Source organism: Neolamprologus multifasciatus, chromosome 22 (genome assembly GCF_963576455.1).
Source record: "Neolamprologus multifasciatus chromosome 22, fNeoMul1.2, whole genome shotgun sequence".
NCBI lineage: Eukaryota > Metazoa > Chordata > Actinopteri > Cichliformes > Cichlidae > Neolamprologus > Neolamprologus multifasciatus.
In genome coordinates, this window is record NC_140459.1 from 8,793,029 (window position 1) to 8,819,180 (window position 26,152).

The following is a 26,152-nucleotide window of genomic DNA, read 5'->3' on the forward strand; positions in this document are numbered from 1 at the left end:
TTGCTGAAAAATCTTTTAATATTGACTAGTGGGAAAATGCTGCATATACAGTACTTTTCAAATACTTTTAGATAAGAGGCTATTAATTAACTCCTCAAAAATGTACGATTTGTTTATGTTGGTCAAAATTCCAGTAGGAAGGGATTTTTCTTAACCGATGAAAGAAACTGCAAGAATCCACTTTAGTTGTGGATTTGTGTTTACTGCATTCTTTCGTTTTAGAAAAGTACCAGACTGTCGACTGGTCACTCCTAAAATAATATCCCCCTCTGATATTCATTTTGTTTTTTTAAGTCTAATCATAGCCTCTTTCACTTACATCAACATCTCTAAGGACCTCATCCTGATAGTAAAAATAAATGGTTCCCAAATACAACAGAGGAAATTAACAAAATCTACTCCAGTCACCGGAATTACTTCTTTTTTAGTCAACTGCCTTTCCCAGTTATACAGGGTGGGCCATTTATAAGGATACACCGTAATAAAATGGGAGTGGTTGGTGATATTAAAGTCCTGTTTGTGGCACATTAGTATATGTGAGAGGGCAAACTCCTCAAGATGGGTGGTGACCATGGTGGCCATTTAGAAGTCGGCCATCTTGGATACAACTTTTGTTTTTTCAATAGGAAGAGGGCCATGTGACACATCAAACTTATTGGTAATGTCACAAGAAAAACAATGTTGTGCTTGGTTTCAACGTAACTTTACAGGGAAGACGATCGTACTTATCTACTAGAAACCCAAAGTCACCTGTTTCAACCTGGAAAAGATGCTAAACTTCATATAAATCTAACAAGCTATTCGGGAGCCCAGTGTTAGCCTCTCAGGCCCCAATACACTGACTGGCTTTGTCAGCTACTGCTAGATAAAGCTGTAATCTCATCACCATTGATTTTAAGTTTCTTTCTTGAGAAGTCATTTAACAAAATATTTAAAAATGGCCTCAGAGACATGTTTTAAAATGATCACAGATCACCAAAACCAGGAAACAAAACTACTTTTATTACCATGTTTTTTTTTCTTCACATAAGTGACATCAGCATGGCACGGGAAAAAAGCATTTTTATCCTTGTGTTCATTTTATGTTAAAGGTTAATGGCAAATAATTTATGTGCAAAATGCGAGAAGTACATTCACAACACTGCTTGGTAGAGTTTAAAGCATCACTAAATAAAAACTGAGCCTATGTGAAGCTGCAAAATGAAAAAGGATCACTTGAAATTAGAATATTTTGTTTCATGTTTTTCAAAATAACCATGGCCTGTAAATAATGCACATGTAAAGGACAAAACTGAAGCATTGGCTCAAAGATTTGTTGTGTTATACATTTCCATCTTTTAAAGTGGTATGTACATACAGCAGAAAGCTGACGAATCCTTTGGGATCACCAACACTTTAACTGATTACTAATTATCTGATCAAACTCGGAAAATATCAGTTGTACTTTTCATGTCTTTATTGAACACATTGAGTAATCGCACAGTGTTTATTCTAAAACGGTAAGTAAGCTATTGAATTTATTTAGTTGTACAAACATTAACAGCATTGAGGCCAATAATATTTCCTGTCTTACTGCATCTTCCCAAACTCTTCTAAGCATCAGATTTAGAACTGCCGCTCCAGGGCGAAATCTGGTAAAAAAACCAAAACAATTATAAGCGTATTACTCTCTCAATGCCTGCAAAGCATCCAGTTGGTGGATGGTAAGACTGACTTTTGTCTCAACTGTGCTCAGAAAATTATTACAGAACTGTTTTGGAACATCCATCTGGTCTTTTGCAAACTTATTTACTTAGCAGAATTCTTCCATTAACACTATTTGTTACTCAAAAGTTTTCTGTATATCTTTTAATTATTTTAGTAAGTGTAAATATATTGTTTGCAGATATATTGTGGTCTCTGTGGCCTTTGGAAAAAGAGTAGTGCCAGTCCTATATTTCCACTTTATATAAATTTCAGAAAAAGCTTTGTAAGTAATCAGACTGTGTACACATTTGTTTATAGGGACAAGTGCCTCTACATCCCACAAGTCAAATCTCATTGCCTTAATTGGAACACCTGACTCCAAGCAGCTTTTCTGAGAACTCATTAGCACAAAGGTTCGCTTATTCTTTCCATCCAGCACTGAGTGATCGCTCAATGTTTCATAAATAAAAGCATGAAAAGTATAACTGCTTGTGTTCTTCGTTTATTCAGATTGTGTGAAGATCGGTTGACATTTCATGGCAATTTAAGCAAAATCCTTCTTCAAACTTTACAGTAAGTGCTTTAAATCACTGTTTTCCACATAAACTTTTAATTTCAGGTAAAGCTCTCGCTGGCCTCCTCTTTAAAAACGTGACTGCCAGGGTCCAAGTTTTGTGTCTGGGTTCTTAGCTCAGCAACTATCCCAGAAACACTACCCAAAAGCCCACCCATCCCATCCTCTATCTCCTTATGAAAATCCACTTCCTCAACTTTCACCTGTCCTCCAGTGGGGAGAAAGGCTTCCCCTTCATCAAATCCATAACTGTAGCCATCATCCATATCTGCTGCTGCACTTGCACTGTTGCTGTTCGCCGAGGAGCTGGACGCAAGTCTCTCACACCGGGCCTGATGTCTCAGGAAGCTGTCTCTCCAAATGACTTTCTTCCCACAGAGGCTGCATTCATAGGGCCGGAGCCCTCCGTGGGTTTTAAGGTGCTTAGTGAGATGGTGCTTCATTTTGAAGGACTTTGTGCAAACGGGACACCCAAAGGGCCGTAAATTGAGGTGCTGCATCTTCACATGCCGGTCACGCATACTCTTCAGGGTGTAGGCTTTCCCACAGTGGCAGAAGTGTACTTTGCCCGTGTAGGGCGCAGCAGCGAGGGACACTGAGGATGATGAAGATGGGGTTGGAGGTGAAGGGGGCGGTGGAAATGCAGCAGAAGATGAGGACAGATGGCGACTGGAGGTAGGGGCCAAAGAGCCACCCTGCCAATTCACCTCCGCGCCCGCCACTGTAAAGTCAGGAGACACGGGGACCAAAGGCCGCTGGGAAACCTGTCCTGTGCCATCTTCAATCTCATCGTAAGTGCCTCTCCTATAGGTCGCTTCTGTGAAACATTCAAAATCCACATCCTCCTCTTCCTCTTCATCATCCTCATCTTTACTGCAGCTGCCGCCCTCTCCTTCCTGAGGCCTCTGCTCTTGCTGAGACCAGGCACCTGTTTGCCACTGAAGCCTGGCTGAGGACGGGCAGTGAGGATCTGGAACTGCGTCACCTGTTTGGCAACCATGAAGACTGGGCAGGTCTGTGGCTGGATCGCTTCCTACCAAATCTCTTTGCTTCGTCACGTCTGCACTCTGCTTCCCTGCAGCATGTCCAGCTTCGTCATTTTCATTCGAAACTGAGTGAAAGTCTGCTGAAGACAAGAAGGAACAAAAGCACATTTTAGTAAATTCACTGGGAAAATGCACAAAGAGAAAGAAGATATTTTCCAGCTATCTGGTCAGATTCAACATTATTTATATTCATATCCACTGCTGACGTAAATCTGAATTTTACTAAATTGAAACCAATAAAAAAAAAAATGAATTCTTGTATTTATGTTATAATATATAAATATATTAACTTTCAGTAACATTTACAGTAAATGTCAGGGCACTGCTGTTGAATGTCAGTCAAATTATCCCCACAAAAGCTGTAAATTTCTTTATATTTGGAAAAAAACTGCTGTTCAAGAAAAGTAAAAATTCTAATAACAAAGTGTCTAAAAAGGATTCTTTAATGCTGTTTATATTTGTCCATCTTACCACAGTGTCCCATTTGTGCAAAGCCTTCCTTCTTCCCCGTCTCTTCTCCTACTCCTTCATCTGCCTCAATCTCTCTTCTCTCACTCCTCCTCTTATCCTGCGTCTCATCACCGTCCCCACTCTCTCTATTCTTATCGAGTGGTCGATCAGAGGTCTGCGGTGCCCCCCGCTGTTGAAACCGGACTTTCTGCTTTAAAGCCTCAGCACCCGAAAACCCCCCATGGTGCCGGGCATTGTGTCCAGGTCCGTCATGAGTAAAGTGACTCGTCTTAGCATTGCACGATACCCATGTCTCCTCGCAGCTGGTGTAATCAGTCTCCACATAGCCAGGAAGGCTGTCCAGCTGTGAATCAGCCAAGTGCTGGGCTGACGAGGGTCGAGGGCGTCCCCATCTTGAGAACTGCTGTGGGCGTCTCCATGTAGCCAAAGGAGGCAGTGAATCTGGCTTCTTCTCCCTCCTCCTTCCCTCCCTTTCTGCATACAGGCACTCCGTGCTGCTCGGGGACTGCTGGCGAGATGCAGAGCCGGGGTGAGCTGCGGCGGCAGCCTCCCCAGAGGCGCCCTCTGCTGAGGACCGAGGCCTCTTTAGGATCTCGGTGCATTTGTCCACGATGTGCCACATCTGCAGGAAACTGGCCACGGTGACATAGTTGACAATATCGTCATGCACGATGCTCAGCTGGCCAGTGTACGCAGAACTCAGGACGCTCTCAAAGGCAACTGGGTCCATGACTGAGGGCAGGGAGACAGTTGTAACATTTTTCAGTAACACCTGTGAAGAGACAGAAACAAAGACACACTTTGACATCTGGACTGAAATATACACATAAACAGGTTTTCTGCCAGTGTTTTACAAACCCAGTGCCATTTGAAACACAGAAAAACAGCTAAAGAAACTATAAGGGAGGCTTAAGACACCTGCTTTTTATACAAAAGCTAGGTTTTCACTAACTGGAGTCACTGATGTGGACATTTCCACCATGTTTGTGCTGTTTGATGAAATTATCTGAGCTACTGTGAGGTACAGACCACGCAAGGATTTTCTGCTTCAGTTTTGGTGAGTGAAATTCAAGTATTTTATGATAACCATCAGCTTATGTTACTACGTATTAATTAGCAGGTATCTTTTTCAGTGGATTGCACTCCAACAGTTAATAATACAGCTTTTAAACATGTTTGCCAGCTGTGGCCAAAATGTAAATATTAAAGCTCAAAATGTGGAGTAGAAAACAAGTGGGTGATATGCTCATAAAGGCTGTGAAGTGGTGTCTCTCCCTTCGTCTCTTGTCACCCACTCTACATGCAGAGATGATTTTAGGTATTCTAATAGTGCTATATTACTGGAGTGCAACATCAGACAGTAAACCCCAACAACTTCAACCCTGCATGAATATGCTCTGCCCTACCTGATCATGAAAGTAAGGTGAGGATGCAGCGAGGACACAGCGGTGAGCCCTGAACACTTGACCTTGCACCTGGATGGAGAGATCGCACAGCCTGCCTTCCTCCCGCTGCCGGTTCAGATTGTCCAAAACAGCTGCTCTGGCGCCTGGGAAGCACACCTGGACCGTCAAACCGGCCGGAGCCACAGACCCACTGCAGGTCGGATCCATGGTCAGCGAAACCTAGAGGAAAGGCACAAAAGTTGTCAGTTGTTTTCTCATATTTTACTACACATGTAGTTATTATTTTTCTAATCCATACTTATACACATAATGCATTATAGACCAATATATGTTTTGTTACGCCATTAAAATATGCAATAACACTGTCTGTTTTCCACAAAACAAGGCTGGTAACATTCACCGCTGAAAAGATCAGCTGGTACTTTAATCTATTATCCTCTGATTGATCTTTAATTGCTTACGAGTAATTTCATGAAGACCAATGTTACCTCATCATTTTACCTCAAATGTCAGCTAAAATGATGCTAATATCAGTGTTATGGAAAACATGCTGTTTGGTTGCTGTACCGAAGAACTCAACACTACCAGGGCTTAACAACTATTGACTAGCTCCCTCACACCAGAGACTTGCCTGGGCCCAGCGGTGAAGTAGTCTAGGAGGAATTGTCTACCTCTGAATGTGAATAAGACCACAGTTACGGTGACTAACTGCAGAAGGAAGAGGGCAGCTACATAGCCAAGACCTATCCTGGGACAGAGTGTTGAAGCAGAGGGCTACTCCAGGCATCCAAATCAGGAAAACCAACACAGATTGTATACAAGAAGGGTAATAGGAGACTATTTCCTAAAGAAACTGAGATCCTTCAAAGCATCCAGCAAAATGCTGCAGATCACCCAATTTTAGCCAGCACAGTGCACTTTGCTGAAGTCTGCTGGGGAGCTGGTGACTCCAACATACTGAATAAACCGATCAGACAGGCTGGCTATGTGACTGGCTGCACACACGACACTTATGAAAGAGCTGTGGTCGAGACGAGGCCACTGAACAGTCTGCTATCCATCATAGATAATCTTGACCACCTGCAACACTTACTAAACAGACAGCAGAGCCGCTTCTCAGATACACTGCCACAAGGAGAGATACACAAAATCTTCCCTTCCACATGCCATCACACTTTATAATTCAATACATCCGCCTACCAGAAAGCCATCTGCCAGATAATCCGGGTGTTATCTCTAATGTTCAATTTAAGTGCTGTAACGATAACATTTCCCGAATATGGGATAAATAGGGCTGATTTATTAATAACCACCTTTGTTCATCCCGAATAATTTACCACCTGGTGATTACTGCTCACGTCGATGCTCTACTATTTCACCATCTACTTTTAAAGACGGCACTCACATGATGAAGGGCTGAAGACATTCGCTCCTTAGTTTTTGGTTCATTGTTTATATTCCCTGCGTTAAGCTAGCTTTTAGCTACATTAGCCAGTCAACAGTTAGCCCAGTAAACGTTAGTTTAATGACTTTACCTTCGATGAGCCGAGATTCTGTTGTTTTACATGGAGCCTCGCTGACTATTTGCAGCAAAACGTCACTGGTAAACTCCACATGCTAACCGCCATCTCAAAAAATCACGCTAATAAAACGAGGCTAACGGCAGCCTGCCCGCAGGCGCAGCTGCTGCTTATAGCCAGTTGACTAAGCAGCATCCTCACACGGCGTGAGTGGGTGTTTAGTGTAAACGTCGGTTTGAACTGTCACGAAACGCCATCACACGTTAACCTGTTGATTCACCTGCCGCTGAATAAACAACAGCTGCATGGACAATTATTAAACGTTACTGACAGACCCACTGTTACATGTATTGACAGAGCCCAATCCCCGAGAAACTGGCTGCAATTCAGCTGGAGGCCCAGCAGGGGGCGCTCCGGAGATATTCAATTAGCTGACAGTGCAACACGGATAAAACAACCGCTTCTAGACAAAACGGTCAATGTGTAATTAATTTTCGCATATCTCATAGATAATGGGCCTGTACTGAAATAAAACGACGTTCCTGACCTTTAGTTAGTCCTCACAGAGAAGCTTATGCTGCCCAAAAGCTAATATTTTGCTAAGACACACGTTTTTACAAGCGTTAAATAAACAGTGGAAGAAAAGTTAAACCGCAACAGAAAACTACATGTGTGATGGTTGTGGTGGTTGAACGGGACGCTGTCAGGAGGTTAGTTGCTAGAAATTCTCAGCTACTGGTGGATTCATGCCCAAAAGGAAAATGGCGGATGCTGTAAAGCGGCTCATAGTGCTGTGAAAATAAATAAAACCGCCAACGTGTATCTCCAACGAAAATATCATAAAAATTTCAAATTTTCCTCAATGAAGCTTACACTGTTAAAAATGCAAAAAAAAAAAAAAAAAAAAAAATGAAATACCCCCACCCACTCCCTGCACCTAAATACAGTTATGCCATACATCAAAATTAATATAATTCTTTTAAGTTTCCATAAATATTTAATGGTAAAAATCAATGTGTAATAAACGCTGGGAAATACATTAAAATAATTACACGGAAAATTCCTTTACTGTAGCCTACTGTAATTTTAACTGGATTTTTTGAGTCACATCCCATTAGCGCCGCCTATAAAACAAGAAGTCCAGAAAGTGGAAGCTATCTGATGCCCTGTATGAATCAACAAGGAGTTAAATTAAAGGACCAGCTCGCCCTGTTCTCGTTTTCTTATTTATCATTTTCCATTTAATTTTCTTCCAACGCACACCGGGATCCCTGCAGCAGGTTTGAGGCAGGGTTAAATGAGCATCAGTTTTAAAAAACCTACAGAAGAGGCTCAAACAGCTGTCACATGCAGCATCTGCCCTGTCTCACACACGCTTGGCTGTTTTTACCGCAGTGCATCTGCAGCATCAACCTCTCAACAGAGGTGCCGCTGTGGCGCAGGAGAAAACACCATTAACTGAGCAGTGGACGGATTTATTTGAGGGTTGTGTGTTTTTTTTAATTGCGTGTCTGGCTTATATGCCTGCGTGTGCGCTCACGCAGTTTGACCTGCAATGCCAACGCGAACGAAACATCACTTCTCCGAGCACGGGGTCATTAGATAGCTGAAATTATACAAAAAATTATATAGCTGCCATCGCTGGAGAGGACAGTATTTTTCTATATTTTTTCCAGGAGAGACGACTCTGCTCGAGGAGAGGAGGCCTGATCAGGACAGTGGCTCTGATTTCATTGATCCGATTAAGGATAATTACCATTAGACCATTAGACTGGTCTCTATTAAATACTGGTAGCGTGTACCCTGTAAAAGGTAGCCATTTATTTCCTGCCGTAGAGCATGCAAATTGATTATAAATGCACTGGCATGTAAATGTATTGTTGACGTTTATTCAGTAGCTGGCATGTTGCACTCTTGAACACATATTCATTTTAACCTCGTAAGCGTCTATACTCTCTGTAATTTTCCAACATTTAGAGCGGAGCATGCCTCAGGCAGGTCTATTGATTGCTCTCTGCATCTCATATTAAAAGGACCTCAGGAAAAAAAAAAGAATCATAACCTCAGGGTGCGGATCTGGGGAGCACTGTGAGTTAACAGATATCTGGATTGTTTCATAAGCTATTTGATCATTGATAGCAGAAAAGGTCACCGCGTGGATGCGGGAGGCCACTGGGTGTGTAAATTGGGTGAACTGTCTCAAAAGGAGCAATAATTTGTGGCAATAAATTCTGCAACCAGAATTCTGGAAACTGTTGAGCCAAAGACCTGAGTGGTTCCACGGGACATTACATTTACGCGTATACGGTTTGCACTTTACAATGCATGTTTAGCTGCTAGTTGCCACCAACACATGACATCAGCCTGCACTTAAAAAAAAAACAATACAGATAAGCTTCCTGAAATCTACAAGAAAACATTTGCAAATATCCATCCTGCTATTGCAAACTTGGAGGTGCTCAGTGCGTGAGTGTCACTAGGCTCTGTGAAAGCTTCAAGAACCATCTTAAGGTTGTACTTTTTGAGGCCCCTCCTTCGATAAAACATCTGGAGTCATGGCACTACTACGTTTTCTGCTGTTTTCCTTCCTCTGCACGCTGTTTGGTGAGTGGGCGTGATTCCTGGCAGTGTTTTGCTATGACACCTTGTTTACCCAGGATGATGACTTCTCTTCTTTTCTTGTAAACAGTGTACCAGTGTCACGGGGCCTGTGCAGAGGTGGACTCGGACACTGAAGCTGTAGCAGGCAAGGGTTTTAAACTGGGCTGCATCTCCTGCAAAAGAAGGAGTGAGGTGAGAGGTGAAGCCAGCGTCGAATGGTACTTCAGGCCAAAAGGGGAGGCTGACTTTTTTCTGGTGAGTGTTTCCATGAAGTGGGATTTATGGCCCTGCAGATCTGGGCTTCCCCCATCTTTTTTTTAAATAAACATTTATTAGAAGAAGGAACAAAGTATAGAAGTAACTTGCTGCCTTAGTCACTTAAAAGTTATATAAAATAAACACTGATCAATATATTTTCAGGGGGGACGACAGTAGGAATATGATTGTGGAACTGCATTCGTTTTCAGTTTAGAAACTTACATTTGTGAATATGAAATTTGGCACAGAATTAAAAAAAATCTGATTAATCAGAAATTCACAAGAGTTTGCGTTATTGTCTTGATGGAGTCCAAATAAAATATCTTTCCAAACCAATCGGGAATCACTTACATAAACGTAAACATGCTGTTTCAGTAGTCAGGAGTAGCGATAAAGCTAAAATAACTGAAAGACAAACTCATGTAAGATTACATAATGTCAGGTTTGAGTCTTTTTAAGGACACTTTCGGTAGGATAAAACCAGTGGAGCACTTTAAAGGATGCTTCTTTCACCTTGTTAAGGTAGAAGAAAATAACTGCAAAAGCCAGAGCTTCTTCCAGTTACTATCACACAAAACGATCTCAGTACATTTGAAGGAGAAGCATATCCTTCAGGAAAAGAGCTATCATTTCCTAATTGCAGTTTTGATGATGGAGATTAAAACAAATTTTAGTCTTCCAAGATCCTCACTGTGCATCGCTGAACTGGATGACATACACGTCAACAAGTGGGCCGGTGTTGCACCAAAAAGATTTCTGATGTTTCTGATGTATGTATGTGTAATATCTCCTCGTGTTGGTAAATTAACTGGATTTATGAAGAGTTTATATATAAAATAATACCTAAATTATAATCAACCCAATCCTTTTTGGCCAATTTAATAATATCTTTACAGAACTATGGTGCTATTTATGCTTGTTGCAATTTCTGCAAAAATCTCTTGAAAAATACATTTATGTCAATGACACTTTTTCTACCTGGATAAATGAAATATACAGAAAAGTAATTTTGGCAAAAACTGGTTTGAGCGTCAACCTTGTGATAAAAATGTTTTGTCCGGCCAAAAATGACTCGATGATACGTTTGATAGATTTTAGGTAAACAAGTCATTTACAACTGTTTAAATACAGGCAATAATTTTTTGGTAAATCTTGAAAATCACTTTATGGCAAAACAGTGGGACAGAGAAGGGAGCGTGAGCAGGGTTCACCAGGAGAACAGCATGAAAAACAACAGAAAGTTCTGCAATGGACACGTTTCATTGTTTCACTTCAGCTCTTTGAGTTTTGTAACTTTCTCTGCGGCTGACAGACCAACAACAGTACAAGCAAGAGTGGCCCACAGACAGAGCTCTCTGCAGGCAAACAGGTCATCCCCAGATTGTCAGAGGACAGCGAAGCCGCTACCTCTGCTGGACCTTAAATTCTGCTTTGTACACAACAAGCAGCACTGCTGACTATATGGGAGGTTTGGAGCAGGAAGTCTTAGTCATGCAAGCATCCATAAAATCAAACTTGTGGGCTACTTCTCTCAGGACTTGAGCTATTTATATATGCTCTTATATATAGTGCACACCAAAGCTCTCCTCCTTCCTGTCGCTCTCACTTACTCACACATAGACACGGTCCTCAGTCACATAATAGCACCCAGTGATGACACCATCATGAGCTTCAGATGAATCAATTGGAACATTTTACCCCACTGAGGTCATCAAAGTGTCAGAGAGAGCTCTGCTGACCTTGTGCTGGATTCTCTGTTTGATGCAGCAGTGCATGCTGTGTTAATGTAGCTGTGGATGGATTTCAGTATAGTAGTGTTAAACGGTCGTTTTAAAATTTTAAAAAATATGCCTGAACAGTTTCAGGGGAAAGTATGTTTCATATGGAGTGACTGAGGGTGTAGACAAATTTAAATCGGAGGCAACACATCCATCTACAATATGGTAACGAGGTGATATCCATTTGGAGCTGTCAAGTGTGTTTACTTAACCAATTAACTGAAAATACATCTAAATAATGGAGTATGTTTTTTACTCATGAACCTGGACATATTTTTTTCATTGTTGCTTCCAATTTGAAATCAAACAATCAGGGTACAGCTGAAGTGTAGACTTTCTGCTCTAATTCAAGGGTTTAACAAACATTTAGCAATAAATGTTTACGAGTTACTGACAGTTTTTAAACTAAATACTTGATTTTCAAGAGATATGAAACACATTTCCAAAATAATAATAATAATACACAACCTACAACATCGTAGCCTAAATAACATAATAGCTCATTGGTGGATGTTCATATTAGACACCGCCAAAGTTTCAGTGTTTTTAAAAGTAACACCTGTGAGCCAAATGCTCTGTTTCTAACAGTTTCTTCTACACTTGGCTCTGTGTGATGTCATAGAGTGCGTATATCCTAATAGAGTCATCTCAAACACCTGGTATTAGCTGTGAGAACAGAAGCTCCACCCACAACCGTTCCGATCTTCTGTTTATGGGGGACAGCCAATCAGAAATAAGTTCTCTTTAAGGGAGGAAACAAACTGAGCGGCTACACCAAGGCCCAGAATAACATAAATAATGAAAAATTCATTTTAACCGTCACTCATGCAAAGGTGTTGCATAAGAATATATAACTGGTAATGAACACAACCTTAAATGATCTCTGTGTCGTCCAGATGTACACCTACAACGAGGACGGCCCCACCATTGAGAGTGACCAGTTTTTGGATCGTGTCGACTGGAACGGAAGCAAAAGGAGCAGAGACATTCAAGATGCGTCCATATACCTGTTAAATGTCACCTTCAATGACTCGGGCACTTACCGGTGCTTTTTCAACCGCATCCTCTCCTACGAAAACTACGAGTACAACGACGTTGTCAGCAAAGTGGTGCACCTCAGTGTGGTGGGGAAAGGTACGACTTTATACAGGTCATTAGTATTTGAGCAAGTAGACTTAAAGACATCTGAGGACAGTTAACAAGAAAAAGCTAATTTATTGCTGAATGTTAAAATATATTATGCATATTGAAATAAGGTTGAAAAGTGTGGTTTGAGCAGTCAGATTTAGATTTTTTGAATGCATTTATCTTTCTTACGCGTAAATGTGGCGCTCGATGGTGGAGGTGGCTGAGCATTTTCAGGCCTTAATTAGACTTAAGCAGACTGTCATTGCAGAAACATTTCACAAACGGATTCACACTCGCACAATACAGACCGTCACTCTTTTAAATCTCACTGTGAGTGCAGTGTGCATTCCTATTAACCCTGAACAACAATGAAGCTTTAATATTATGAGAATGCAGCCTGCCTCCATTTTCAGAGGTTGAAGATTCTGGCACTGTCAATAAAGAAGCCTCCCAGTCTCTGTTAGGATTAAAATGGAAGCAACATTAATTTTGTTTCACTTCTATTTCATCAGTGGCTGATATTTACTCTCTACAGTTTTCAATAGATGGAAGAAACATGTCTAATCGTGGATTCTGACACTCTGCCAGTTCAGCAGCTTAGCTGAATTATTTAATGTTTCCTGATAAATGCATTACTATCAGGCAGCATAACAGTAAGCATATATAACTGTGCACTCTTTGGTTCGTGTCTCCCAGACACGGATCAAGTCTAGTCTTAGACTTTGTGGCGATCTTAATTGAATTTCCCTTTGAATCTAGGACTAGGCTTTAAATACATCTGGAAAACTGTCTCTTAACTGTAACTTTGTAACGAATTACGATTAATTAATAGATATTTTGCAAATATTTAGGCTTTGAAGAGAGCTTTGCATAAACGAATGCCTGCAAATTGTAATGAACCGAAGCAATGTTGTGAAGTGGTCCAAAATTCCTCTGCAACAACATGAGAGATTGTTAAAGTCATATGGAAAACTTTTTTTTTATTATATATTATATATTTTGATTAAATTCTGTAGTGTCTCACAGGCAGACTGCACAATGTCACAAAAGTGATTCTTCTGCAAGAAAAAACTAAGACTATTCAAGCACAGAATTCTTTATTTTGATGCGTGTGGCTCTTGTGGTCTTCCATAGTTTAAAACAAAAGATTTTAGATAGAACAGATGTTTCCTCTTTAGGTTTTAGGTGGTTTCAGCTTTGTCTCGACCCCGTCAGGTCACCTTTGTTTTGTTTGTCTGTCTCGTCTTTCCTGGTTTCCTGTATGCAGCCACCAGAGGTACAGCTTCCATCGTGTCAGAGGTCATGATGTACGTGTCCATCATCGGCCTGCAGCTCTGGCTCCTCATAGAGATGATATACTGTTACAGAAAGATAGCAGCAGCTGGAGAAGAAGCATTACGAGAAGCGGCGTATGTATTTTTCTCTTACACCTAAATGCATGCTGACTTAATGCATGTCAGAATCTTGTATATACAGTTGATTCAGCTTGAAAAGATATACAAGATGTGCTTATATGTTAAAGGCTTATAAAGTATGTGTGTTTTCGAGTGCAGTTATGAACTGGATGCAGATATGTTGGCCAATATTAGTTTGTAGCTCAAAATGAAATGAGTTACGCGTTGCTATTGTGGACCAAGATGTGTAATTAAGTCATTTTACAGTTGAAAAGAAAACAAACATATCTGAGACTCCTTATTTTCTGGCACTTATTGGCATGCATATTTGTAGATATTAATGAAAGACAAATTTGGGTTAAGGCCCGGTCACACCAGCATCATAAACTCACTCAGAGGTGCAAATGAAAGCAAATTTTAGGTCTCCAGCTGAAGGAAGTAAACACTGTGTGAGTGTAAGCTAGGGATTCCAGACTTTTGTGTCTGCAGGTTGGGTAAAAACATTTTAAGTGTTCCAATTAGGCAAAAATTTAATTTAAATAATTGTAGTTCACACTAACAGTCACCTCAAGGTGCTTTAAATGTCACAGATTTCAGGCTGAACCAAATACAGCTTTTAGAGATGCACTAATTAAACAAAAAAAAAACTAAAATGTTATTGAGACAACGTGGAAAATTAAAGAACCAGAAACATGACATAAAGCTAAAGAGGGCAGCAGGGTTAGAGTGTAACTGAACAAAAAACTGATAGAAACTGAGGCATTAAATGGGCACAGGAAGCAATCAGGAAAAGTGGAAACACCAGATTAACAGGGCACAGCTGAAACTAATTAAGACAATAACAAAGGAAATAATACTAATGATAATGTACAAGAGACTGAAAAACAACAAAATAAAACAGGAAGTATCCAAATGGGAAAACCACGGAAAAGAGAAACAATTGACAACAAAATTTAAGAAGACATCAGAGAGACCAGACCAAACCAAACCAAATCAAGTATAGGGGTATTCTAAACGTTGAAATCAAATTCAAATCAAATTCAAATTTTATTTGTCACATACAGTCATACACAGTACGATATGCAGTGAAATGCTTACACAACTGCTCGTGACCTAAAGAAAAAAGAAAAGGCTATGAATAAGATAGGAAATAAATCTGAAAATTAAAAATGGTAAATTTAACTAGGAAGGAATAAAAATAAAATAAAATAAAATATAAAAATTAAAGTTAAAAATGAAATGAATGTACAACACATATTAGAATGAAGGGTAAATTTAACTGAAGAAAAACTGATTTCAAAAGTAGGAAGAACTAAAACACTAAATAAGAATCTAGAGATGAAATAGAACCTAGAAATAATCAGCACATCCGTTACAAATTTGCTATAATTACAAAAAACCTCAACTATAAACTAAGAAATCCTTACTGAAGGAAAAACCCAACAAAATCCACAGATTATGTTATTTTTTTGCAAGGTAAAGACTGCACATCGTTATAGAGAGAACCCACAAAAAACCAGAGGATCCACTATGAGTAAGAACTACCTTTTAACAAGAAGAACCTTCCGGCAGAACCAAGCTGTGGGAGGGCAGCAACCTGGCCTGAATGGTTGAGAGATGAGGGTAAAAGGAAGAAAGGAAAGGAAAGCAGAGAGAGACCACGAGCAGACACAAAGTATGGGAGGAAGTAGACAAAGGTTGCAGTAGTTGCATATAAGCACATCCAGGAGAGTGGGAAGAACTGCTCGGTGCCTCATGGGAAGTGTCCCAGCAGCCTGAAGCAGCATACCTAAGGGATCATTCAGAGTCACCTGATCCAGCCCAACTATAAGCTTTATAAAATAAATGAGAGCATTCTTTGGAGTTGAGAGGGTATTTGTCTCCTGAATTCAAACAGGTGAAAATGACATCATAAAAAGGTGGATGTTAACCCAACCCAAACTCAACCCTAAATGCTCATCCTAACTCATGACCTGTTGGATGTTTAGAAGTTAACTTTCCTCGGTGTGCAAAAGGAGAAGAATCACAGAAGAGGGATATGGTTTGGCAGACTGCCAAAGAGACAAATTTATATGCAAAACTGATAAGAGATATGTGAAAGCAGTTGCGGTTTCCTTCTCATTGATTATTAGGTGTTAGTTTGGCTTACAGTGTTTGACATGAATGGCACTTTCCTCAAAAACAAATTTGGTGTGAGTGGGAAGTTGTGAAAAGTGTGTATTTCCCCATGAGTCATGCCATTCTTTATTGTCCTCCTATAATAACACCTATAATTTTAACTTTTGCCTTTGCCTGCTATATCATTGTTTCCTTTACTATAAGACTGTCGCTGTCTCCATCGTGTTTGTGTGCGTTCACTTGTGTGTCTTTGTCCCGTTCCCTCTTGTCGCCTTGTCGTGTTTTCATCCTGCCATCTTCCTCCCTAGTCAAAACCAAAACCTTCCTCCTGTAAGTCGAAAAGAAAATCAAACCTGTATCTTTTTATTTTTGCATTTTTTAACCCATGTCATTGTGATGAAAGAAAACATTGCAGATGATTGCTGAAACTGATTTTCTTTTTTTCCCTTTCCAGAAATGCTGAATATTTAGCGATAGCCTCGGAAAGTAAAGATAACTGTGCAGGGGTACAAGTCGGAGAATAGCACAGGTACGTTGTGATCAATTAATGGAAATGGATGTCATCTTTCCATAAAAGATACCTACTGTTACAATGTATTTTAGAATGATTAGAAACGCTATATAAATGTCATTAGACCCTGTCAGCTGACCACTCCTAATCACGGCTTTGTTTCAAACATCATGTTTGATCTAAGTAAACTGTGTCCCTGTAGCAACAATAACGACGTCAAGCATAAAATATAAAAGAAAAAATTGCTCTTTATTTATTATCTAGTCTAGCAATTTTCTGATTTTATTATTATGGTGAAAGTTTTGTTATTTCTAGACTGTGTACTTTTGTTGAAAACATTATGTAAAGGTCATTAAGGGTAATTTTTGCACTTTTGTATGGATATAGCCAAGCTAGTTGTTCTATGGATGTCCATGAAGCTAAGCTAGGCTATTAGGCTGCTAACTTAACATTTACTAGAAAGCGCAAAATAAACTTTGTAGATTTACTGAGTTCTTGCACTAAAGTATATTTTTGAGGGAAATTAATGAAAAGTTAGAAAGGTGGATCCCTTGAAATTCTGCTCAACTATATTTTTTCACAGCTAAAGTGGGACCACCTTTGCTAATTGTGTGATACAAATACTGTACCTTGAGTTAGGTGAAAATGTGTGTTTTAGACACCCACACATGAGGGACTGTGTGAAAAAGTCACTGTAATTCCTAAGCAGTTAATCCACTATTTTTATAACATTCCTTCATTTAAAGCTAAAAGTCTGCACTTCAATCATTCATAGTGGATCTAGAGAAAATATATTTTAGTGGGGTGAGGTGTGCAGCTGGAGTGACAGTTGGTTCAAGGTAATGGTGGGATTACATCAGGGATCGGTTCTGAGCCTGTTCTTGTTTGCAGTAGTGCTGGACAGATTGACAGATGAGGTCAGGCAGGAGGAACTCGGATGTTTGCAGATGACGCTGTGATTGGTAGTGAGAATAGGGAGCAGGTGGAAGAGAGCATGGAGAGGTGGGGGTATGCAATTGAGAGAAGAAGAATGAAACGCAGTAGAAGCAAGACGCAATACGTGTGTGAATGAGGGGGACACAGGTGGAGAGGTGAACATGCAAGGAGCAAAGGTAGTGAAAGTAGATGAGTTTAAACACCTGGGCTCAACCATCCAAAGCAAAAGACAATGTACAAGAGAAATGAAGAAGCGAGTGTAGGCTGGATAGAGTGGGTGGAGGCGAGTGTTCTGGCAGAAGGATAGAAGCAAGAGTGAAAGAGAAAATGTAGAAGATGGTAGTGAGACCTGCTATGATGCATGTTTTGGAGATGGTGGTACTAACAAAAAGAATATGCTAACATTTTCACTGGAAAATAGACAGGATTAGAGACGACTGCATCAGAGGGACAGCTCAGGTAGGGCAGTTTGGAGCCAAAGTTAGAAAGGAAAGGCTGAAATATGCAGAGGAGGGAAGGTGGATATATCTGACAAAGGATGTTGAAGATGCAAGTCAGGAAGAAAAGAGGAAGACTGCAGAGAAGATTCATGGATGTAGTGAAGGAGGACATGCAGAGGGTTGTTGTGACAGAGGAGGATGTTAGGGAGTTGATGATCTACCCCTAAGGACACGATAATAAACCTTTGTGAAATATTAGGAATTAAGTATTATTGGAGTCCAAAAGGCTACACCACCATGTACTCCAAACCTCATTAATAAATATAAAACTGATTTGTTTTCTCTAATAAAGTGTAAAAGCATTATTTATGGCACCATCTAACACAGATATATTGTCAGTGATTAGGTGTGCAAAGCTGAAACTAATGGAAAACATCTGTGAGATCATTTTAATTATTTAAATGTGGCTGTAGAGGTTGGATTAGTTAGAGATAAACTGGATTTTCTACAAGCTCAGTCGCTTTGATTCTGCGCCAGCACTTCCATTTACGTGAGCCGTCTTTGTCCTCAGGCTTTCTTCATGGACTGAAAACATCCTTCCACTTAACGACCTGCATGACGACAACCTGAGGGAAAAACTCTTCATCTCAAACCTCTATTTTACCTTCTTCTTAACAAACCGAACAAAGGACAACACACTAGGAGAGCATGGTACCAGCACTGTATATAGTACCCTGCGCACAAAAAGCATGTTCTGCACTTATATGAGAAACCATTATGCATTAATTGTCTGAAGCATATACTGTACGTTCAGTATTTCTCTAAGTATATGTAGTCATGCATTTAATATGAGCGGTGTTGTGGAGAGTCCATGAGGCTAATTGTCCAAGAAAGCTTTTTACTAAATCATCACCACATAATGTATAAAAACACCATATGTGTAAGTGATTTCTAAAATAGAATGTGATGGGCTACAATAGACTGTATTTCTAAATTAACTGCTAGTTATAGATTCAGTCAATAATAAAGATGTATTAATAAAAATGGAGAAAACGTGGTTGAAAATTCTCGTGTTTGAATATTATGATTGATGATTATGATGAAGACTTCAAGTGAGGTCTGCTCAGCTCAGCTCCAGCTATATTTTTAGTGTTCAAAACAACTTTTTTTTTTTTTTTATTCTTCTACTGGACCTGTCTAATATGAGCGTCCACTTTTGTAACCATATTTAGAAACCAGTGATTTATTTTGAAAGTTGCTGGTACCAGGGGGAGCGGTCTAAGACGTTCATAAACTGCTGATATACTGGAATTTTTCCCCACACAAACATCTCTTGGATTTGCAGTCTGAAAATTATCCAAATAAGAGAAAATCATCAGTTCTCTGGCTGAAAACGTCTTGATTCCAGTAGCAGCAGACCACACTATATGACACTCACCTAAGAACAGGAAACCGAGGCTACAATTCATACAGGTTCACCAAAATTGGACAGCAGAAAATTGGAAAAACATGGTCTGATCTGATGCGTCTCAGTTTCTGCTGCAACATTTGGATGACAGGGTCAGAATTTGGCATAAACATGAAAGTATGGACCCATGCTGCCTCGTGAGTGGTTAAGCTGCTGGTGATGGTGTAATGGTGCAGGGGATATTTTCTCGGTACACTTTGGCCTCCTTAACACCAACTGAGCATTGCTTAATTGCTGCTGACCATGCCTATCCCTTTATGACCACAGTGTGTCCATCTTCTGATGTCTGCTTTCAGGGGGATGATACTCCACATCACACAGTTTAAATAATCTCCAGCTTGTTTCTTAGATATGATACTGAATTCAGTTCACTCAAATTACCTCCACAGTCACCAGATCTAAGAGCAGTACGGCAGATTGTTTCATGTCAATGCACCAAAATCTCTGAGGGATGTTTCCAGCACCTTTTTGAGTCTATGCCACAGAGAACTGAAGCAGTTCTGAAGGTAAAGAGGGCCTAACCCATTATTAGCATGCTGTACCTAATGAAATGACTGGTGAGTATACGTATATGCATCCAGCTATCCATTTTCTTCTGTTATCCGGGGCCGGGTCGCAGGGGCAGCAGCTCAAGCAGAGAAGCCCAGACCTCCCTCTCCCCAGCCACCTCCTCTAGCTTATCCAGGGGAACACCAAGGTGTTCCAGGCCAGCCAAGATATAATCTCTCCAGCGTGTCCTGGGTCTGCCCCGGGGCCTCCTCCCGGTGGAACATGCCCAGAAAACCTCACCCAGGAGGCGCCCAGTGAGCATCCTTGTCAGATGTCCGAACCACCTCAGCTGGCTCCTTTCGATGTGGAAGAGCAGCGGTTCTACTCTGAGCCCCTCCCGGATGGCTGAACTTCTCACCCTATCTCTAAGGGAGAGGCCAGCCATCCTTCGGAGGAAGCTCATTTCCACCGCTTGTATTCGTGATCCCGTTCTTTCGGTCACTACCCACAGCTCGTGACCATAGGTGAGGGAAGGGGCGTAGATCGACGGGTAAATTGAAAGCTTCGCTTTTACACTCACCTCTCTCTTCACCACAACAGACTGGTACAGCGTCCGCATCACTGCAGCCGCTGCACCAATCAGTCTGTCAATCTCCCGCTCCCTTCTCCCATCACGTATATACGTGTACGTATATGTTAAAAAAATTTGGGAAAAGCAGAATATATGAACTTTAAAAAGTTTGTCAGTTTGTCAGAGAAAGAATTTTTTTATTTTCATATTTACTTTAGCTGACGCTGCCAAGCTCTCTTAAAATCAACAAACAAAACGTGTTAATGAGTGAACGGATGTCACGCTGCTGGCTGTTTCACCCTTTAGTTTACAGCCTTTATGCTGAGCTAAGCTGGTTGCTTTATAACGCCAGTGACAGCTTATTTCCCTTCAGTGATGGCCCACATCTCTTAGAGTTGCAAAACACAGTCTGTGCCGGGGTACTGGGGCAGGTTGAGTTGATATTTCTTCTCCATGCCAGGTGGCACAAATCTGCCTCCCAAGAAGTGATATCGTCCTTTAAACAGGGAGGCGGATTTCTTTGGTGCAGTGAGAGAGATGAGCATGTCAGGCTGGAGTCCATCTGTGCTACCCTGCTCCACATCCCAACCTTTAACATGAAAACAAACAAAAAAAGGCTGTCACTAACCAGCTGAAATTTCTGTTTCCTGAGATAATCTGCAGTATGTCTGTTAGCGACAGTTAGATCCAAATCAATATCCTCTGTTTGGGAGCGCGGACATGCACCAGGCTTCATGCAGTTATTGATTACAATCATTCCAGACTGTTGACAGGTGCACTGCAGTTTAATAAATCCTCACTGACAATAAGCAGAACTCCACAACATTGCTGGCGAGCCGTACTGCAGCGAGGAGGACTGCAAAACCACACGTTTTTCAGCTAAAAGCTGGCTATAAATTGGGTTTAGTTTAAGAGGCGATGCTAACAAAAGTTAATACATCCATTTTTATAAGAGCCATTTCAATTCAAGGTTGTGGCGACATGGAGCTTTCCCCAGCTGCCATGAGCTGGGTGGCGGGTTATATTGTTGAAGGGTTAGCAGTCTGTCTGTCAGCATGGCTAACAAAGAAAAAGAGCACTTCACATTCACATCTTCATGGTGATGTGCTAACCCCTGCCCCACTATACTGGTGCATGCCTTATTGATTACTTTTTAATGGCAGTAATTTTGTATTCTAACCAGTTACTTTACAAAGTAATGTCACCCAAGGACTGGTGAGGACTGACCTGAGGGGATGTCGATGCTGGCTATGGGCACTGTGGACTTTTTCAATGTGTCCAAGATGGAGCCAAAGGGCTCTCGCACAGCTCCCTTGAAGCTGAAGCCAAAGATGGCGTCTATCACCAGGTTGTATGCTTCATCAATCGCTTTGGCCTGAGGAGACAGTTTTACCCAGATAAGTTAGTTACAAAGGAATTAATCAATAGTTTGAAAGCACATTTATTTCAGTGAGTAAATCCATCAACTAAAGCTTCTCTTAGCTACCAATGAAATTATTCACTATCTAGTTTGCTGTAATAAAAACAGAGCTATTATCCCCTCAGTATCATTTAGACAGCTAATTTAAACTGGAGCCTAATTACATTAGCTCTGTTCATGTGTAACAGAGTATTTGTACAGCTTCATACAAAATGCACAGTCAGAAAACAATAAGCAGTGTGTCTGTGTGTTTACTGTGGATAAAGCTGCAGCTACATATTTTATTAACACCAAACCTCAGGCATCTCAGTCAGGAATGGGATCTCCATTTTCTGGCACTGTGTGGTTAGGCCTTGGAACAGCGGCTTGTTTGGCCTCTTTGGGTACAGGATGGTTGGCTCGTAACCCTGAAATCAGACACACAAAGTACTAACGAAGGAAAAAGGAATTTAGGATTTTAAGGCTGAACGAGGATGTGAAAATAAATGTTTTTTTTCCTCTTCTGTGAAATTGGGAGACACTCACAAAGAGTTTCAGATGCCGGGCACAGACCAGGCCATCGCCCCCGTTGTTACCTGGTCCACAAATCACTAGCAGAGAAGGTCTGGCCTTCACCAGAGAAGTAAGTGGATATGCCTGAAGGAAAAAAAGAAAGCAAAATAAACTTTGATATATTTAACCTCTCAGGACCTGGCGTCCACATATGTGGACATCACATTTTGGGTTGTTAAGACCAAAATACTAAATTTTGCTCTACAAGGGCCTGATATCCACTTACGAGGACATTATACTGCCACTGCTCTATCGAAATTTTAGACTAATATCCTCATATGTGGCTCTAATTTTTCTCAGAAACAAAAATCAGGTAAAATGTGGCAATTCTTTGTTTTTACATTCATCGGGTCCCAATCAGCCCAAATATCAAAGAGAAATTAAAAATGCATGTCGTGGAAGAGTTCGGGTCTTAGGAGGTTAAGTGCCCGTTCTGTGTTAGTTACGCAAACCAAGTAAAGCTTCTTCATGCACCTTCGAGCAAAATGCAGCTGTATCAAGTGCATCTCAATTCCACAACAGCAAACTTAAAAGTGCAATGAAAACATTTCAGACTTTGATTGTGCAAAAAGACGAATGTTTCAACATTACTATAGCGTCATCAAGCGTAATGTTACTTTAGTCTGATTACAGAAAAATAAAGGCTGACGAGTAAGATTAGATCAGAGATTTTGGGGAAATTCATCACACGATTTTTGCGTAAGTGGTTGGTAGCTGTCTATTTAAATCAATGTTTAAACTTTTATTTTTGTAACTGGATTAACTGACTCAACCATAGAATAGAAGAAAAAAGTGAAAATATTTCTACACCCCACTTTCGATCCTCGTTTCTTTTTTCAAACCCTAAAGACACCAAACTCATTTTTGAGCAGCTGGAATAGGTAGAGGTCTCACATTAGTTCCTGAAACAATTATTTTACATTATAAAAGAGTTTGTTGCCAGTTCAATGACTTTTATTCCTCCCGTTAGATTTGTGTTTCAAAAATAAGAGCCCACGGTGACGCTCACCCGTGTGACGGCTGTGGCACAGCTGAGTCCAGCCAGCTCCATCAGCTGATCCACACTGAAGCCGTACTCACTGAAGAGCTCCTCGTCGATGTGCTGGGCCTCCTCCTGCCTGTGAAGTATTTACAGGTCAGTCTAGACTCATGAAGTCTGGTTTTACTCTTATGTGTGAAAAGGTTAAAACCTTCACCCGAGATATTTGATGGCCTGGGCCATGGTGGACGCTGGTGTGCTGCTGAAACAGTCCTTTCTGTGGCTGTTAGCTGCAGCGGGCAACGGGCATGTCCCTGCCTGAGCGAGGGCTGTCGCGGCTCGTGAGGTCACCAGGAAGCCGATCCCAAACAGAGCTCGAACGCTCAACATCCAGATGGATACAAGCTCCTGAGAAAATTTAAGAAAAGACCACAGTGAGCAATGTTCAGTCTGCTGATGACGCAGGTTTCACTCCTTTCGCTGTTTCCTTGCGTTTTTATTTGCTCACACCTGCAGACTGCAAACTTAGAAAATGCATTTTTAATCAGTTATTCCCTTCGTCTGCGCTGCTGCTTAGTATGCGTTAAAGAAAGAGGTGAGACACCCCACTCCCACACAGTCTGTGCAACACCAGAACATGGTTGATTAAAACTAAATAAATAAAAAGCCCATACTAGGCATTTAAAAAACAAAATTCCACAACAAAAATGAACTAAAATGATACTGTGTGATTACAAAACTAATACATAGTAAAGACAAACTGAGAGTATTTTCTGTGTAACCATCAAAACATCTAAGTGCAGTAATATTTAAAGATCTGACAGCTTTATTTCCTCCCACAGGAGAAAATCATCTTGAATTAGACCACTGCAGCATTTAAAAAATAAAATAACAATAATAAAAACAAATGTAAATAGATTACAAGTCACTTATTTTATGTAAATACACTAATAATCAATACAGAGAAAACTATTATCTGTATCGCTAAAATTATGTGAAAGGAACATTATCACAGGAATCTCTGCAATCCTGTGAAAAACGAATTACAGCCCATGATTCAGCAGCTTGTAGCACTTTAGCAGCAATCATTTCTTGTATGAGTTTATCAGCCTCTAACATCACTAAGGGTTTTTTTTGTCCTACTCTTCTTTATAACATTGCTTCGGTTCCTTGAGGTTTGCAGGTATTTATTAATGCACAGCTTTCTTAAGAGCCTGCTGCATTTTAATCATGCTGAGAGCTTTCACCTGGCCATTGTGCTGCTGTGCTAGACATCACTGTCCTGTTGCATGACTGAATTTGGGTCAGGCTTTAGCTGTCAATTAATTAAAGAACAGTTGAATCAAATATGAACTGGTGCAGACAGTCAACCTGGTGACTGTAAGGTGACCACATCCTGTGTCTGCAAAACACTCCTTCCAAACGAGCCAGACTTGTTTAGTCTTTCTCTAACTGTATTGTCATGAGCTTTAACATTTAAGTGAAGCCTGTAGAGTATCAACATTGCACAGTTCGATCTTTTGGTGAATTTGCTGGAAAGTTTGTGGTACTGTGTTGACACACCTGAATGTTGCAGACCAGCAAAAGTGCCTAAACATCTGCTTTTACAGAGGTGCTGATGATCAATTAATCGTGCATTTGATTAGCAGCACCTTACTGCTACATACCGTCTTAATTACAATGAAAGCAGTCAGGGTGTACTTATTAATCCACATGACTGCACAGAAATAAAAAGTGTCTGAACTATGAACACTGAAGTGAAACAGATTTCACTTGCTAACATCCAGTTCGATTTATGTTCAGATCAACGCGACTAATATTTGTAAATGTTTATTAGCATTTGTATTTTTTAAAAATGTATTTTATCTGCATTACACGGTTATGTGGATATTACTGTGTACACATTAATGTCGCAGGGCTACAGTAGGAGCACTCTCATGTCCACTTCACTGTTATCTAGCTCTGACTTGCTAGCTAACGTTTAGCATTTGCTCCACTTCGTGTGAAAACATTAGCGACACTCACCAAATTTTAACACCCCTTTTCTTGCAGACAGCTTCACATGCAGTTTTGTCCTTTTAAACCACAAAGCTCTTAGTTTTGGAGCTTTGACGCTGTGCAAGAGCAACACTTGCACCCTGACCTTGTAGGCTACTTCCGGGTTTGAAAGCGACCTGAAAACCAGGATTCCAAAATAAAAGCCTGTTCTTAGGCGGAGAGACTGCAGTAAAAGACACACTTTTCTAATTAAAATGAGAAAATATGCTTAACCCTTATATATAAATGAAAAGGCAGCATAATGGAGTTATTAATAGAAGTAGAATCCCTCCACTATATGCCAGCTATATAGAATCAGGCCCATGTGACACACGATATGAGCCTATTTTATACATTCTTTTTTATATCTTTAATTTAAATATAACTAGTAAAGCACAAACGTTCAAAAACATTTCCATTAAAGTTATTCCAGTAAATAATTCTTTATAAAAACAGAAGGTCTATGAGCAGAAACTTCATTTATGATTTGGGATGTTCATTATATATAGCCTATATGAACGATTTGATTTTGAAAATCTTTAATTATTTTTTGTAATTTCAAGAGGCAGGAATTCCTTCTAAATAGCAGAGCAAAGGTACAAAAAACATAAATGAAATACTCAAGTAAAGTTCAAGAGGTGGTGAAATAAATGCACCTTATAGTTTTATAATACCGTGGACGAGTATGAATACTGAACAGTTATAATCTGTTTTTTTATATTATTGTTATCATGTAATTTTGAACCTGAATATAAATGTCATATTTGTC

General features: G+C 40.3%; 3 protein-coding genes across 6 annotated transcripts; 1 reads left to right on the forward strand and 2 right to left on the reverse strand.

Annotated features, from left to right (window-relative positions):
- Positions 1-7,475, reverse strand: zbtb22a (zinc finger and BTB domain containing 22a). Of its 4 annotated transcripts, XM_085148106.1 has the most exons (5): positions 6,589-7,475; positions 5,184-5,402; positions 3,778-4,549; positions 2,464-3,386; positions 1-1,631 (listed from the first exon to the last, which is right to left on the reverse strand). In XM_085148106.1, exons 1-5 carry the CDS (start codon positions 6,607-6,609, stop codon positions 1,593-1,595), a joined length of 1,974 nt encoding a protein of 657 aa, XP_085004232.1. In that variant the 5' UTR covers positions 6,610-7,475; the 3' UTR covers positions 1-1,592. The 4 variants fall into 4 exon arrangements, with proteins under 4 accessions (XP_085004232.1, XP_085004228.1, XP_085004229.1 ...); XM_085148102.1 differs by having other exon boundaries at positions 1-3,386; positions 6,589-7,474; XM_085148103.1 differs by having other exon boundaries at positions 1-3,383; positions 6,589-7,473.
- Positions 7,476-8,063: 588 nt separating this feature from the next.
- On the forward strand, positions 8,064-18,932 carry scn1bb (sodium channel, voltage-gated, type I, beta b). The gene is made up of 6 exons (XM_085148116.1): positions 8,064-9,307; positions 9,393-9,559; positions 12,237-12,474; positions 13,736-13,877; positions 16,435-16,509; positions 18,439-18,932. Exons 1-5 carry the CDS (start codon positions 9,259-9,261, stop codon positions 16,502-16,504), a joined length of 666 nt encoding a protein of 221 aa, XP_085004242.1. The 5' UTR covers positions 8,064-9,258; the 3' UTR covers positions 16,505-16,509; positions 18,439-18,932.
- Positions 14,389-25,530, reverse strand: naxe (NAD(P)HX epimerase). The gene is made up of 7 exons (XM_085148115.1): positions 25,372-25,530; positions 23,564-23,754; positions 23,377-23,485; positions 22,341-22,451; positions 22,112-22,222; positions 21,623-21,770; positions 14,389-20,984 (listed from the first exon to the last, which is right to left on the reverse strand). Exons 2-7 carry the CDS (start codon positions 23,734-23,736, stop codon positions 20,785-20,787), a joined length of 852 nt encoding a protein of 283 aa, XP_085004241.1. The 5' UTR covers positions 23,737-23,754; positions 25,372-25,530; the 3' UTR covers positions 14,389-20,784.
- Between the last annotated feature and the right edge of the window lie 622 nt (positions 25,531-26,152).